Below are 17,848 nucleotides of genomic sequence, written 5' to 3' on the forward strand. Positions count from 1 at the left end.
AGTTTCAAATGCGCATTCACCGAACCCTACTTTACGATAAAATAATTGATTGTTTTCAAAGTCAAGATATATAGTTTTTCTACAGGTGCTCAAAATGAACCATGCAGAAAAAAAAACAATATAGTGCATTAACTAAAACAAATTACATACCTGCAAATTAGTGCGACTTCTGCTGTTGGCTTTGAGAGACCAGTTCAGATATGCGTGGCTTCACCTTGGAAAGTGCTACTCTCATGTCATTTTCACAGTCAAGTCTGTTCGTTGTCTTGTTTTTATGTCTAGCATTCTTGAAAAAGAATAATGCATCCCGATGGGGTCACAAGCCAGTGAAATGCAGTGGGTTGCGTCAGGAAGGGTATCTGGCGTAAAACTATGCCAAACGAACATGAGTGTTCATCGAAAGAAGACCATACCAGACCGGCTGTGGCCCGGGTTAACAACGCCCAGCCCTGGCACCGTTAACCTGCAGGGCATTGATGGAAATTCAGCTACTGTGGGTCGAAAAGACAAAGAAGAGGAGGAAAGCGGATTCATCGGCAGAAGAAGAAGAGGAATGCACAGAGCCTACAACTGAGTGTTGGGACTTTGAATGTTGGGATGATGACAGGAAAAGCTCAGGAATTGGTTGACATGATGATTAGAAGAAAGGTTGATTTATTGTGCATCCAAGAGAGCAGGTGGAAAGGTAGTATAGAAGTTTAGGAGCAGGATTTAAATTATTTTACCATGGAGTAGATGGAAGACAAACGGAGTAGGGGTTATTTTTAAGGAAGAGCTGGCTAAGAATATCTTGGAGGTGAAAAGCGTATCAGATCGAGTGATGAGGCTGAAATTTGAAATTGAGGGTGTTATGTATAATGTGATTAGCGGCTATGCCCCAAAGATAGAATGTGGCTTAGAGTTCAAAGAGAAATTCTGAAAGGAAATAGATTAAGTAGTTATGAGCATCCCAGAGAGAGTTGTGATCGTGCAGATTGTAATGGACATGTTAGTGAAGGAAATAGGGGCAATGAAGAAGTGATGGGTAAGTAGGGCATCCAGGAAAGGAACTTTGAGGCACAGATGGTGGTGGACTTTGCAAAAAGCATGGAAATGGCTGTAGTGTACACTTTTTTCCAGGAGAGGCAGGAACATAGCGTGACGTACAAGAGCGGAGGTAGAACCATGCAAGTGGATTATATTTTGTGCAGACGATGTAATCTGAAGGAGGTTACTGACTGTAAGGTAGCGGTAGGGAGAGTGTAGCTCGACAGCAAAGGATAGTGGTGTGTGGGATGACTTTTGTAGTGGGTAGGAAGATTAAGAAGACAAAGGTAGAGCAGAGAACCATGTGGTGGAAGCTGAGAAAGGAAGAAAGTTGTGCAGGCTTTTGGAAAGACGTGAGACAGGCTCAATGGACAGGGGGAGCTCCCAGAAGACTGAACTACTACAGTCAAGGTGATCAGAGAGACAGGCAGGAGAGTACTTGGAGTGTCTTCTGGTAGGAAAGGGAAGAAGTGCACTTGGTGGTGGAACCCCAAATTACAGGAAGTCATACAAGAAAAGAGTGAAGAAGAAGTGGTACACCGAGAGGACTGAGGAGAGGCGACAGGAATACATTGAGATGCGACGTAGGGCAAAGATAGAGGTGGCAAAAGCTTAACAAGAGGCATATGACGACATGTACACCAGGTCGGACACGAAAGGAGGAGAAAAGGATCTCTACAGGTTGGCCAGACAGAGGGATAGAGATGGGAAGGATGTGCAGCAGGTCAAGGTGATTAAGGATAGAGTTGCAAATGTGTTGACTGGTGCCAGTAGTGTGCTAAATAGATGGAAAGAATACTTTGAGAAGTTGATGAATGAAGAAAATGAGAGAGAAGGAAGAGGAGAAGAGGAAAGTGTGAAGGAACAGGAAGTGGCAATGATTAGTAAGGGGGAAGTTAGAAAGGCACTAAAGAGGATGAAAAATGCAAAGGCAGTTGGTCCTGATGACATACCGGTGGAGTTATGGAAGCAATTTGGAGAGTCAAGGGGAAAAGGAGACTTGGTGTTTTGAAGTCATACAAGGAAAGAGATTAGCGAAAAAGAAGTGGGACACTGAGAGGACTGAGGAGGGGTGAAAGGAATGCAGTGAGCTGCGACGTAGGGGGGGGCAATGCTAAACAAGAGGCATTTGATGACATGTACACCAGGTTGGACACGAAAGAAGGAGAAAAGTATCTCGACAGGTTGGCCAGACAGAGGGATGGAGATTGGAAGGATGTGCAGCAGGTAAGGGTGATTAAGGATACAGATGGAAATGTGTTGACCGGTGCCAGTAGTGTGCTAAATAGATGGAAAGAATTAATTTGAGAAGTTGATGAATGAATAAAATAAGAGAGAAGAGAGAGTATAAGAGGCAAGTGTAAAGGACCAGGAAGTGGCAAGGTTTAGGAAGGGGGAAGTTAGAAGGCACTAAAGAGGATGAAGGAGGAAAGGGAGTGGGCTCTGATGACATATCTGTGGAGGTATGGAAGCAATTAGGTGGTTGAGGACTTTTTGACCAACTTATAGAAGCTGGAAAGGATGGGTGACCTCATTTATACTTATGCGGAAGAACAATTTGGAGTGGTGGAAGGTAAACAGACTGCCCCAGCTATCCCCAAAAAGTCCAGAAGGCAGAAATAGATAGATCACCGGATCAAAGAGAGGAATCAGCTGAAGAAGTTGAGGAGAAAGGCCACGGAGAAGGAGAGGGAGGGCAAAAACCTACTGCAGGAAGAAATCCACGATAGGCTGGCAACACTGAGGAGAGCTGAAAACCTTTGGGAAAAACATAGAAGGAAAGCGCATGGAAGATCACAATTCTTTAAGGACCCTTCAGATTTGCAAAGAGTCTCTTTGCAAAGGAGAGAAGCAGAAGTCTCTCGGTGACGAAAGCCATCCTGGAAAAACACCTGAAAAATTCCTGCACAGATGACCACTGTCATGAAGTTATGCTAGCACTGGATATCTACCAATTGAGCCACCAGAGCATGAGCTGGACATCAGCCAGGGTGATGTAACCCATCTTCTGCGTAGAGCAAGGGCTGCATCAGCTCCTTGTCCCAATGGGGTTCCATAAAGGCTCTACAAAAACACACCAGATGTCCTGCGATTCCTCTGGAAGATGATAAGGGTCTTGTGGCAAAAGAGGGAGATACCAACTGCCTGGTGTAGAGCTGGAGGAATTCTTATCCCAAAGGAGAAGAACTCATCAGAGATTAAGCAGTTCCGACAGATCAGCCTTCTAAATGTCGAAGGGAAAATTTTCTTCAGTGAGCTTGCTCATAGGCTAGCAGAATACCTGGGAGTAAACAATCTGATTCACACGTCAATCCACAAAGCAGGAATACTTGGCTTCTCCAGATGCATAGAACACACTACAAGGTTCGTACATTCTAGAGAGTCAAAATTCCATGAATTTTCCATGACTTTCCCGATACTCAATTCAAAATTCCATGACTAATATTGGATTGACTGATTGTGGTAGACAGCAATATTTCAGCTATAGAATTGTGTGTTTCCACTTAAATAATAAGTGCCAAATCTTACAATGTAAGTAGGTGCATCACAATGACTGTGAAATTTATGGTTACTAAAAATATAAACCAGTCACTCACATTTAAAAATGTACGGGTGTGGTCAGTCATGTTCGCAGATAAAGTTGCACGTTGCTGATTAGGGATGGAATCTCAAGACCCTTAAATAATTTACTAGATTAATATAACAATTGTAAATTAAGAATAAAATAAACAAATACATAACTAAAATAGAAAAAAAAATTCAAACTCAGAAATGATAATTTTCAATTTCAACTGATATTAGTAGAACATGATATAAAACAGTATTTAAAATTTTTCATCAATAAAAATTAGTGATTGACAAACTTTATCTGAAGAAAGTTAAATGCACTGGCATGTCAAGGAATGAACACGAATGGTGTATACCCGCAATGTTTTGAAAATACTGAATAGTTCAACATAATTTACGTTAGTAGCAACAAGCTTGCGATACATTGTAACAAACATTCCTGTCGGCAATTGTGATGTATTGTTATAATGTAGCGTAATTTACAGCGGTATCAATACTGTCAATCCATGAATGAAATCTAGCAGTACATGATCTTTATCTTTCTAAAGCATGTAGAGGGGAAAAGTTTTCAACTTCAAGATAACGTGTACCGCGGTGAAAATGACCGTTAGAACTTAGATCAAGTCAAAGTAAATCACAATCTCCTACGTACGCCACGACTGCCGTAAATAGGAGGCCGGCTTGCGCCTTATTGTGCGTGCGCTCGACGTATTGGCTACACCTGAATCAAGCGACAAGGTGGATGATAATCAAACGTCTTTTTTTTTTTTTTTTTTTTTGGGGAGGAGGGCACGACGTCACACGATCAACCAAAACTGCCTCGCGATCGACACATTGACCACCCCTGGTGTAACTGAATTTCCTTTAACATGGCTCATGATGTTGATGACTCAATGTTTAATTTTTCTACTCATAACAAATTTTACCCCGTCATCTTTCGTCCTCGACTGTGGAGATTTGAGAGCGCGACAGTACACGAGCGCGGTCATGCTCGTCAGATGTGAGTGTAACTAAACCGAGCCAACTATGAACTATAAATTTGAAAGGTTGCTTGCAGCTTTTTTAAAAAAAAAAACAAACAAACCTGTTTTTCTTGGAGTAAAACTGAATCATTGCTTGCAGAATATCTTTGGCAATGCATGTTGAAAGCTAAATGATGCTCCCAAACACTTTTAAGGTTAATGTTATGATGCCTCCTATATTTAAAATACAGAATTAGCTTTTTGTGCACTGTACTGTCTGTGCTTTCATCCTCAATCAGGCTGTACCAAGGTGGGATTTTAACATTGGACACCATCTCATCCTGTACTTTTGACTTTGGCTTCAGACCAGACCTTTTTTTCCTCAAAAAAAGAGAAAATCTCATCCAGCTTCACCACTTTTTCTTCCATTATGCACATACCCCAGGATTCATTTAAGCAACAGCACTTTTCTTTTATATTTTTACAATTATTATCGAGAGTAAACACAAGCAGCATGCTCTACGTACCCCAGACTGTGTGAGTGGATGGTGTTTGTAATTATGAGTGTACCCCTTTAAGAGCTGAAGGGGGACGGAGTCAGGTAAACGAGCAGGAGTCCATGCGCTTCCGCATAAAAAAAAAAGAAGTCAGGCTGTGGTTCACTGCGCTGGATGGACCTTTCCGAAATGTCAATCACTTGTACAATAACAGCCAATCAGAGAGCCGCATTGTCTTAACCCCTGGTTTGTCCCGCCCCTCCCGCAGCCATGTCCCACAAACAACACTGTTTGTCGGAAGTGTGCGTTTGGAAAAGTTAATTTTGGGAAGAAAATGGTCCTCAGATGTGCTTGGGGAACATGCAATTCTGACGAAAGATATTCTGCTCGGTTACAAGGGCCCGGTTGATCAATTGTCCAAAGCGTAAAACACAGTTGGCGAAGTGTCTCCGATGGATTAAAGCTCGTGGAAGACCTCATGTACAACTCAGTGCGAAAAATATCAACAAACACAAGGCTGTATGTTCGAAGGTAAGTGAGGGAGAAGTATCTTCTCTGAGTTTGATTTCATTATCAGTGCTTTATAAATTGCAGGAGAACAACTTTCACTTTGTTAGTGTATCACAGACCTGCTGATTCAAGTGTGTGTTTTATGCCGACGAGTCGGGTTTGTGATACGTAAATGCACGATGTCATGCAAGAGAAATGTCTATTTGCCTATTTGTATCACATCGGACTTTTAAGACCAAGCACTGGGTTCCATTACGAACCAAGTCAAATGAACACACCCACTCACTTATAAAGACTACAATATTACTCGTGATCTTTCCAGGTAAAAAGTACTCATCCTGCTTTAAATAAGCAGTACGATTCCACTGTTTTATCCTGTTGGATTTCAATGTAAAGTTTGTGAGGCGTCAAAGTTTTTTACTGCGATTGCCAATGTTTCGCTCTAACTCTGACATTGCGTCCTGCTCCGTCCAAAATCTTAATTCTGTGTAGTTGAGACCTCTCTGTAGAACTCTCTTGGACAAGTCCTACGCATTTGGCAAAAAACATACCCCAATATTATATGGGATACGCGATAGAGGACCCTGTTCAAACCTATTATGTTCAGTCGCCATTTTGGAAGATTGTAGGGCATGGCAATTGCAGCGAAAGGGGGCGGAGCTGATGATCGCCAGTCGGTATTTCTACTCATAACAAATTTTTGCGGATATGAATAACTCGACCTTGCGCATGCGTAGCGCAGAAGCAGGAACCGGTGCTGTTTATAAACCACACTGACAAAGCTGGGCGTTTTAATCATTAAAAATAAAGGGGTTCATGTAGGTTCGTTTTATACAGATTGTTGTATTTCGTTGAGAACTTGTTTTACATTCCACACATGAGCGAATTTTATTAAAAGTAAGCCCTGAGATCTGGGAAACGGACTTTCGGTTCCGTGTTTTCTCAGGCTGGGTAACGACACGGTAACGGAACGATCGTTTCCGTGAAATGCTCATGCCTGTAAACTAGTGGTATGCCAAAGATCCCAAGTGCCTGTTATGCCCAAGTCCTGCAACGCTGAAGCACATCCTGGTTGGTTGCAAGAGAAGCCTTACTCAAGGCCGTTACACCTGGCAGCACAACCAAGTGCCGAAATGTCTCCCTGGTGTTCTGAAGAACCAGCAGATAAGGGTGAACGCCCTTCCACCCTTGTCAGCCAACTGGCAACCAAGGCTATTTGTTCGGGAGAGGAGAGTCAAACCAGCCACACCAACAAGCCACCAGACAGTGGACAGCTGGGCAGTGCACGAGACTGTAAGCTTCTTGCAGACCTGGACAAGAAGCTCTGCTTTCCATCTGAGATTGCAGCAACCACCCTAATACCTGATCTAGTGATTTGGGCTACCTCTCTCAAGCTTTTCTACATCATTGAGCTCACAGTGCCCTGAGAGGGCGCAATCAAGGAGGCATGAGCGGAAGCGGCTGAAGTATGCAGGACTTGCTGCTGAAGTGCAACAGCAAGGCTGGAGAGCAGATTTACGCCGAGAGGAATGCACGCTACTAAGAGAGATGGGAGTCCAAGCTCCAGGGAGAAGAGATTGTGAGGGTGGACGACTTCAAATACTTGGGGGTCAACAATCCAGAGCAATGGTGAGTGTGGTAAGGAAGTGAAGAAACGGGTCCAAGCAGGATGGAACAGCTGGTGGAAGGTGTTTGGTGTGTTATGTGCCAGAAGAGTCTCTGCTAGGATGAAAGGAAAAGTTTTTTAAAAAGTGGTGAGGACGGCTATAATGTACGGGTTAGAGACGGTGGTATTGAGGAGACAACAGGAAGCAGAACTGGAGGTAGTGGAAATGAAGATGTTGAGGTTCACTCTCGGAGTGAGCATGTTGGATAGGATTAGAAATGAGCTCATTAGAGGGACAGCCAAAGTTGGATGTTTTGGAGACAAGGTTCGAGAGAGCAGAGTTTGATGGTTTGGATATGTCCAGAGGTGAGAGAGTGAGTATATTGGTCGAAGGGTGCTGAGGATGGAGCTGCCTAGGCAAAAAAGTGAGAGAAAGACCAAAGAACAGTTTGCTTGATGTTGTGAGGGAAGAAATGAGGGTACTTGGTGTTAGAGAGGAATATGCAGGAGATAGGCTGAGATGGAAAAAGATGACACGCTGTGGCGACCCCTAACGCGACAAGCCGAAAGGAAAAGAAGAAGATTCTCGAAAAAGATTGGTCGCAAATATGTTGTAACAAATGCTTTAAAAAACTCCAAGGCTTTCTTGGGAATAACTGGATACTTTTTCATTTGTTGACACCAAAACGAGCGTTGTTGTTCTGAAGAGTTGCTGTTGAACCTGGCTCTGCTGAATTTCAATGATTTCGTCGAGGTATTTATCATTGACCTCTGCTGTCTCAACATCAAACGTGAACAGCTGTCTCACCCTTGGTGGATATGAGTTTCATGCAGGGAAGTATCCGTCGAGAGACTTTGCAAGGTCTTTTAAATGTGTGGCAATTGCTTGTTTCAGTTCCATGGGAACAGGAATGTCACCAATTCCAGACACATCTTCGAGCTTACTTCCACAATTGTGAAGAAGGGGAAAGTTTGAGAAGTTATTGTTTTCTGTTCATTGTTTCCATAAAAGGAGCTTTTTTTGAAAAGCCTTCAGAGTTTCTTCTGCGTCCATGATGTTGACTCCACCCCCCTGGATTTGCTGATTAAGGTGATTAAGAGCTGCGAATACATCAGCCATGTACGCTAAAATGAGAATGTACTCAGATTTTTTTCAAGCAATCTGCATGACAATATTGGTGCTTTTTCAAAAACAAGGCTAATTCCACACAAAAGGCAAATGCTTTGCACATTATATTCAAGAAATTACGGTATGTGCATGAATGAGAGGGGTGGAGGTTGATGAAAGCTAGCAGTAGCTTATCTTCATAAACCATGGAGAGAGGAAAAGTTTTGAACTTCAAGATAACGTGATACCATGGGGCAAAATGATCGTTCGCATTGAGATATGTGGACAGACTAGTCTAACATTAGAACTTAGGTGAAGTAAATTGCTAAGTAAATCACAATCTAATACTTATTATAGTTAGATACTGAAACATTACCGGTGTTATATCTCTGAAATGTTTTCAATGTAACTCAGGGGTGCCCAGATACCCCCCCAACATCTACTTTTCAAGTAGCCAGCCTCTCGCGATCAACCGGCACGGCAGGGGTGCACCCGCGCATTGCCGCGACTGCCGTAAATAGGAGGCCAGCTTGCTAAAACGCATCTTTATGTGCGTGTGCTCGCCGTATTGGCCACACCTGAATCAAGCGACGAGGTAGATGATAGTGTTCTTCTTTTCCTTTCGGCTTGTCCCGATTAGGGGTCGCCACAGCGTGTCATCATTTTCCATCCAAGCCTATCTCATGCATCTTCCTCACGAACACCCACAGTCTTCATGTCTTCCCTCACCACGTCCATCAACCTTTTCTCTGGTCTCCCTCTCGCTCTTTTGCCTGGCACCTCTGTCATCAGCACCCTTCTACCAATATACTCACTCTCTCGCCTCTGGACATGTCCAAAGCATTGAAGTTTGCTCTCTCAAACCTTGTCTCCAAAACATCCAACTTTGGCTGCCCCTCTAATGAGCTCATTTCTAATCCTATCCACTCACTCGAGCGAGAACCTCATCTTCATTTCTATTACCTCAAGTTGTGCTTCCTGTTGTTTCTTCAGTGCCACCGTCTCTAATCCGTACATCATGCCCAGGCTCACCACTGTTTTATAGACTTTGCCCTTAATCCTCGCGGAGACTTGTCTGTCACATAAAACACCAGGCACCTTCTGCCAGCTGTTCCAACCTGCTTGTACCCGTTTCTTCACTTCCTTACTACACTCAACATTGCCCTGGATTGTTGACCCCAACTAGTTAAAGTCGTCCACCCTTGCTATATCTTCTCCCTGGACTTTACTCTTCCCCCACCACCTCTCTCATTCATGCACATGTATTCTGTTTTACTTCGGCTAATTGTCATTCCTCTCCTTTCCAGTGCGTGCCTCCATCTTTCTAATTGTTCCTCCACCTGCTCCCTGCTTTCACTGCAGATCGCAATATCATCTGCAAACATCATGGTCCAAGGGGAATCCAGTCTCACCTCATCTGTCAGCCTATCCATTACTACCGCAAACAGGAAGGGGCTCAGGGCGGATCCCTGATGCAGTCCCACCTCCACCTTAAATTCTTCTGACACACCTACGGCACATCTCACGGCTGTTCTTCTGTCCTCATACATGTCCTGTACTATTCTAACGTATTTCTCCGCCACACCGGACTTGCGCACGCAGTACCACAGTTCCTCTCTTGGTGCTCTGTCATAGGCTTTCTCTAGGTCTACAAAGACACAATGTAGCTGCAAATAATGTGGTGGTACTCTTTCTTGGAATGAAACCATACTGTTGTTCACATATACTTACTTCTGACCTGAGTCTAGCCTCCACTACTCATTCCCATAACTTCATTGTGGAGCCCATCAACTTAATTCCTCTCCTCCAGCTCTGCAAATTGCCTTTGTTCTTAAAAACGGGAACTAGCACAGTTTTTCTCCATTCTTTCAGGCATCTTCTCGCCCGCTTGTCTTCTGTTGAATAAATTGGTCAAAAACTCCACACCCACCTCTCCAAATTGCTTCCATACCTCCACTGGTATGTCATAAGGACCAATTGTCTTTCCATTTTTCATCCAGTTCAGTGCCTTTCTAACTTCCCCCTTAGTAATCATTGCCACTTCATGGTCATTCACGCTTGCCTCTTCTCCTCTTCCTTTTCTCTCATTTTCTTCATACATCAACTTCTCAAAGTAGTCTTTCCATCTACTTAGCACACTACTGGCAGCAGTGAACATATTTCCATCGCTATCCTTAATCACCTTTACTTGCTGCACATCCTTCCCATCTCTAGCCCTCTGTCTGGCCAACCTATAGAGATCCTTTTATCATTCTTCGTATCCAATCTGGTGTACATGTCATGATATGCCATTATATGATAGTCTAATGTCTTTTTTTTTTTTTTTTTTTTTTTTTCCGAGCTCGCCATAACACGATCAACCAAAACTGCCTTGCGATCGACGCATTGAGCATCCCTGGTGTAACTGAATTTCCTTTGACATGGCTCATGATGTTGATAACTTTCGAAGTAAATGCGATCGCAGTACGTGAAGCAACTCGGAACGTGCTTTTGGCATCACTTCCATACATGCTCAGTACGGTTAACTTGCATTTCGTGTTTTCGGGTGAATACTGATTGTGAAGGAGCAGGCTTGTTTGGTTAACGTTTATGAAATAAATAAAAATAATAAATGTAAATTAATGTCAAGACTACACAAAATAAGCGACGTCTTTCAATATCAATTTTTTATACTTGTAACAAATTTTACGCACGTGATTTTCATGCTGGACTGTGCAGATTTGAGAGTGGAACGGCGCGCAGGCGCGAACGTGTTTGTCAAATATGAGTGACTGAGATGTTGTGGTACGCTCTAAGAGTGAGGGGGTTGGATAGGATTAGAAACGAGCACATTAGAGGGACAGCCAAAGTTAGATGTTTTGGAGACAAGGTCGAGAGAGCAGACTTCCGATTGTTTGGACATGTCCAGAGGCAAGAGAGTGAGTATATTGGTAGAAGGGTGCTGAGAATGGAGCTGCCAGGCAAAAGAATGAGAGGAAGACCAAAAAGAAGGTTGATAGATGTTGGGAGGGAAGATATGAGGGTGGTGGGTGTTGCAGAAGAAGATTCAGGAGATAGGCTAAAGTAGAAAAATATGATGCCCTCTGGCGACCCTTAACGGGACAAGCCAAAAGGGGAAAAAAAAAGATCAAAAGATGAGTCAACATTTTTTCCCATGCTCTTTTCACACTTATCTGTTGCTTGCATGTCAGCCAATTCTATCATTATTATGGGAAGTCTTTTTAAGATTACATTAAATCGACAAATCACTCGAATGTTAAAAACAGCAATAAGTCTCAATGTTCTCATATATTAAAAAAGTATATGGATGAGTTTAGTCTCGTTAATATATGGAGGCTGAAAAGAAAACACAAAAAGACATTCCCACCTGTTTTTCTCATCAATAGATTGATTTCAAACAATTCACCATCTCAAAGTATTACGACTGAAATACATCCAATCATTTTGAGTGATCTCGTAAGAATTTCTCTTCATCTAAAAGTTGAATCAAATCTGGGACCCTCACAAACATGCCGCTTTTACACATCCATAGACTGACATGGATCTGTCTTTGCACGTTTTCAGGAACCATCTTCAAACACAGATGAATTCACTTTATAGGGTGTTTAACATGAATGATAATGAAGAAAAAAAGCAATTTTATTCCTGGGGTAATTAATCTACGACAATTGAACTGTTCTGAATGTCTTCAAGAGAAATACAAAAAAGAATTTCTGAAAATGGATCCTTATTTCAACAAAATCAGGGTCTTTTTGTCTGAAAGGCATATTCATACATTCAGGGAACCACAAATTCATTGAGCAATGTGTGCCCTTGTTCTCTAATTGTGAAAAACATGGTCGATTCTCACCTAGAGCAGGTAGCAGCCTTTGTAAGGCATTCTTGTTTCTCAGCTTGGCGATGTGAAGAATGTAATAGAGACCCATTTCACAGGCCACTCTGTTCTCCTGCATGTATCTGAGGCAGATACACCACAAATGTGACCAAGGCTGTATTTTTAAAACAAAGTGTGCATACATAATGTATCATTCGGACAGTTTCACACGTACACTGAAGTAAATATTTGATTCACGACTGAACTTTTAAGTTTGCTCACTCAGAGAAAAAAAGTTACTTTTTTAAGGTTGTTAATTGATTAAGTGACATAAATCGAAAATTTATCGGCATCCAACTGTCTTCTACCGCTTAGCTGAGGTCGGGTCGTAGTAACTTTAGCAAGGACCCTCCTCCCCACCCACTTCATCCAGTTCTTCTGGGGGAATCCCAAGGTATTCCCAGGCCAGCTTTGACATAGTCTCTCAAGTGTGTCCTGGGTCGTCCCCCGGGTCTCGTTCTGGTGAGACGTGCCAAGGAGACCTCCAAGAATCATTCAAATTAGATGCCCCCAGCCACCTCATCTGCCTCCTCCTAATAGGGAGGAACAGCAGATCTACTCTGAGCCCCTTCCAGATGACCGAGTTTCTCACCCTAACTCTAAGGTAGAGCCTGCACACGCTGCAGAGGAAACTCATTTCAGCCGCTGGTTCCAGGATCTTCTTTCAGTCATAACCCACAGCTCATGTGAGTAAAAACTTCAATCGACTAGTAAATTGAGAGCATTGCCTCTCAACTTAATTCCTTCTTGACCACATTGGACCAATACAAAGTCCACATCACTGATGCCCCCAAGATACTTGAACTCCTCAACTTGGGGCAGGGTCCCATCCCCGACCTGGAGAGGCCACGCCACTCTGTTCCAACTACGGAGCATGGTCTTGGCTTTGGAGGTCCTGATTCTCATTGCAACCACTTCACACTCGGCTGTGAACCACTCCAGTGAGAGTTGGAGATCACGGTTTGATGAACCCAACACAACAACAACATCTGTAAAAGGCAGAGATGCAAAACTGGGGCCACCGAACCGGTCTACACCTCAGCTGTGCCTAGAAATTCTGTCCATAAAAGTCATGAACAGTATTTGGTGACGAAGGGCAGCCATGATGGAGTCCAACACTCACTGGAAAGAGTTCATCTGCAATGCAGACAAACGTCTGATGCCAGTTTTTAAAAGGGACCGAAAAGCCCGTTTCATGAGTTCGGTACCCCATATTCCCAAAGCACCCCCCACTGAACTCACGGACGGATACATTTGAACGCCTCCTTCTAGTTCACAAAACATGTAGACTGGTTGGGCGAATTCCCATGCACCCTCGAGTACTCTGCCAAGGGTGTAGAGTTGGTCCACTGTTCCACAGGCAGGATGAAGACCACACTGCTCCTCCTGAATCAGGAATTCGACTTCACAATGGGCCCTCTTATCCAGCACCCCTTAATAGACAATGCTGGGGTGTTTGAAGAGTGTGATCTCTCTCTATCGTTGGAAAACACCATTCGGTGCCTGTTCTTAAAAAGGGGCACCACCTCCCTACTCTGCCAATCCAGAGGTACTGTCCCAGATGCCCATGCGATGTTGCAGAGGCGAGTCGACCAGGACAGCACCACATTAGGAGCCTTTAGGAACTCCAAGTGAATCGCATCCACTTCTGGGGTCTTTCCACCGATGAGCTTTTTCACCACCTTGGTGACCTCAAACCATGAACTAGGAGAGTCGAACTCAAGAGTACCCAGATTCTGCTTACTCATGGGAAGGCATGTCGGTGGAATTGAGGTTTCCCCACCGATTCACAACCTCACGAGTTGAGGTCAGCAGCACCCCATCCTCACTATACATAATGTTGATGGTGCACTGATTCCCCCTCCTGAGACGCCAGATGGTAAACCAGAATTTACCCAAAGCCATCTGGAAGTCTTTCACCAAGGCCTCACTGAACTCTTCCCATGCCTAAGATTTTGCTTGAGCGCCCACCAAAGCTGCATTCCTCTTGGCCAACAAGTACCCATCAGCGGCCTCGGGAGGCCAACAGTACAAAAAGGCCCTAAAGCACTTCTTCATCTTGACAGTATTCCTCCCAGTTGGTGTTCACCAACATGTTCGAGGATTGCCGCCACTACAGGCACGACCACGGGTCCGGTCGGCAGCAATAGAGGCCCAAAACATCGTCTACTCAGACTCGATGCCCCGCTTCTCCCCCGGAACATGAGAAAAGTTCTGTCTGAGGTGGGAGTTCAAACTACCTCAAACAGGGGATTCTGAAAGCTGTTCCCAGCAGACCCTCATAATACATTTGGGGTACCCTCTTCCCCCACCATCAGAGCCAACTCATCACCAGGTGGTGATGAGCTGACAGCTCCACCCCACTCTTCACCCAAACATCCAAGACATGCGGCCACAAGTCTGATGATTTGACCATAAAGTCGATCATCGAATTCTGACCGAAGGTGTCCTAGTGTCGAGAGCACATGTAGAGCCTCTTATGCTTGAACATGGTTTTCATTATGGACAATCTGCGATGAGCACAAAAGTCCAACAACAGAACACCACTCGTGTTCTGATGGGAGTGGGGGGCGTTCCTTCTAATGACACCCTTCCAGGTCCGACTGTCATTACCCACATGAGCAGTGAAGTCCCCCAGCAGAACAATTGAGTCCCCAGCGGGAGCGTGACGTACCACCACCTCTAAGGACTCAAAAAAGGATAGTTACTCGGAACTGTATAAGCACAACCAACAGCCAGGAATCGTAAACCCAACCAAAGATGGGCGGAGGCTACCCTCTTGTCCATCGGGGTGAACCCCAACAATTCAGGCGTCAAGCCGGGGAACAGTAAGCATGTCCACACCTGCTCAGCGCCTCTCGCCATGAGCAACTCCAAAGTGCAAGAGAGTCCAAACTCTCTCTTATGAGGAGTGGTACCAGAGCCCAAGCAATGTGTTGAGGCAAATCCGACTATATCTAGTCAGAACTTCTCGACCTCAAACACCAGCTCGGGCTCTTTCCCTACTCGAGAGGTGATGTGCCAGGTCTCTAAAGCCAGCTTTTGTAGCCAAGGATCAGATCCCCTTCAGCCACCACCCAGCTTGCACTGCACCTGACCCCTATTGGATGCTCCCACAAGTGGTGAGCCCATGGGAAGCGAAAATTTACATAAAACATAATATAAAAAACGATGAAAGTAAAAATGTGAGACAAGTATTTGATCTAGAACGCTGACAGAAACCCATGTGGCACACAGCTATGAGCAATCAATAGATCATCAATACTCTTGGTCTCAACTCAAAATATGGAAAAGAAAAGGACACAAGCTCAAGGAATATTTTTTTTTAACTTTCAATCTCTATATCACCATGGGGAAGACTAAAGAGCTGTCTACAGAAGTCAGGACAAAACTACAGCTACAAAAGCCAAAATGGATTGAGGAACATTAATTTCTTTGAGTCAGGCAGCTCCACCCAAGATCTCGCTACTTGGAGGGAGGATAATCATTTGAAAGGAAGCAGCTTCAAAGTACATGGCAGTAACTTGTTAATAATCTATTTCTAAGAAACATAAAACTCATAGATTATTTCTTTGTAAGAAACCACTTTAGCAGGCATCAAATAATTACTTCCCCATGGTGTATGGAGAAGGTGGCTTGCAAAAGTATTCATACTACTTACACTTTTTCCACATTTCCTCATGTTAGAACCAAACACTACAAAATGCATTTTGGGGGATTTAATATATCAGCTCATGACAAAAAGGTAACATAATCGTAACGTAAAAAGAAAATTTTACATGATCTCCACGGAACAAACATTACCTCACCCCCAAAATGAAAATCTATGCAACTGGACTTTCTTTTGTGTTTCCTTTTGTTACATCTCTGTACAATAACAAGATTAAAAATGTGCAATAATCTTACCAATGCCTGGACATGGGCAATAGGATTGAAGACTATTTTTTTTTAGTTCTTTTTAGCAATAACTGTTCCTTGATTGTAAATATTTAATCTGAGTTACTTTATCTTATATCTAGCATGTTTTATTCTATTGTATTGTATTATATTGGTTTAAGCAGCATGTGGAGTAGTGCTCATCTTGTATGCAGTCATACAATGGCAATAAAGGCTTTTATTTGATTTGAAAATCATACATAATCATCTAAAAGGATGCATCATGAAAAATGATTTGCCCTTTTATTGTAATACCCTTTAAAAAAGTGGAACCAACATCCTTCAGAAATGACCTAATTAGTAGAATCCAACTATGTGTAATCTATTAATAGCATAACACAAGCTCCTCTGTAAAAACCTCTGAGGTCTATGAGAGAATATTTATACATTTTTTTCCAAAAGTATGAAAAAACAAGTTGAAGTTAAAACCCGTGATTTTCAAACTGTGGGATGCGCGCCCTAAGACAGAGAGGGCTACCACGAACACTTTTCGTTATTAAGTTACACCCATCAGATGTTGTTAATTTTACTCCTGAGCACACAAGCCCACACCAACCACTGAAACTGTTAAATGAAATGATTCAGGATGTTAAATTTTAGCAGAAAAAAGTTTAGATTTTTGCTGATTTTGTTTATGCAATAGCCAATTACATATTTTATCAAATGGTTGGTCAAAATAAAGTGCGACCCTTGTCGAAACAACCTTTAAGTCTCAAAACTCACATTTATTTCCACTAGCTTAAATGGCATGAATGTTTGAAAAAAAAAAATAATTTAATCACTGCTACCTTCAGTCACTCACATTTGAAAAATGTACGGGAGTGGTCAGTAATGCCCGCAGATATAAAGTTGCAGGTGTGTGTTCCATTTGTAATTATGAATGTACCCCTTTAAGAGCCGAGGGGGGCAGTGTCAGGTAATCTAGGAAGTAGGGTTAGAACCAGGCTCAGCAGCAGCTCGCTGTTAGAGACCGTGCGGTTCAGTGTTTAAAAAAAAAAGACGTCAGGTTGTCGTTAACTGCGCTGTATCGGTTTACGCTGAGAGTGCGCGACAAGTGCACATTTGCGCAGTTTAGAAGGAACATTGGTCAAGACTACACAAAATAAGAGCCATCTTTCAATATCTATTGATTTCTACTCGAAACAAAATTTTACGCACGTGATTTTTCGTGCTTGACTGTGCAGATTTGCGAGTGCAATGATGTGTAGGCGCATACGCGCCTGTCAAATAACATTGACTGCACCTTAATGGCTTGGTGGCAATGTCTAGAATCTATGGGATGAAAATTAGCTCCCAGTATATGCTTCCCAAAACTGTCATAATCCAGATTTTGAAATTAATAACAAAACCCCCTCTCCTCGAGCCATCACCTTATCGTGGTGGAGGGGTTTGTGTGTCCCAATGATCCGAGGAGCTAAATTGTCTGGGGTGTCATGCCCCTGGTAGGGTCATCTATGGCAAAAAAGTCTCAAGTGAGGGACCAGACAAAGTATGACTCCAAAACCCCTATAACTAGTACAAAAATTGGATCTTGGTTTCCCTTGCGCGGACACGGTTCACCGGAACCCCACTCTGGAGCCAGGCCTGGAGGTGGGGCTCGAAGGCAAGCACCTGGAGGCCGGGCCTGCACCCATGGGGCACGGCCAGGCACAGCCCAAAAGGGTAACATGGGGTCCCGTTCCTATTTGCTCACCACCTGTAAGAGGGACCATAGGGGTCGGGTGCTTTGTGAGCTGGGCGGTGGCCAAAGGTGGGGAGCTG

The 17,848-nt window shown here is 43.5% G+C and overlaps 1 protein-coding gene across 6 annotated transcripts in view; it reads right to left on the reverse strand.

Moving 5' to 3' along the window:
* The window catches only part of nelfb (negative elongation factor complex member B), an 87,964-nt gene that overhangs the window by 21,079 nt on the left and 49,037 nt on the right, over nucleotides 1–17,848 (reverse strand). For all 6 annotated transcript variants that reach the window (XR_009794809.1, XR_009794810.1, XR_009794811.1 and 3 more), the window contains one exon: nucleotides 12,128–12,234. Coding sequence is in view for 3 of the 6 variants with exons in the window: in XM_061818507.1 (XP_061674491.1) it covers nucleotides 12,128–12,234 (107 nt within the window). In the remaining 3 variants the exon portion in view is untranslated. The remainder of the gene's footprint in view (nucleotides 1–12,127; nucleotides 12,235–17,848) is intronic.

The sequence above is a fragment of the Syngnathoides biaculeatus genome, chromosome 4 (genome assembly GCF_019802595.1).
Source record: "Syngnathoides biaculeatus isolate LvHL_M chromosome 4, ASM1980259v1, whole genome shotgun sequence".
NCBI classification, from domain to species: domain Eukaryota; kingdom Metazoa; phylum Chordata; class Actinopteri; order Syngnathiformes; family Syngnathidae; genus Syngnathoides; species Syngnathoides biaculeatus.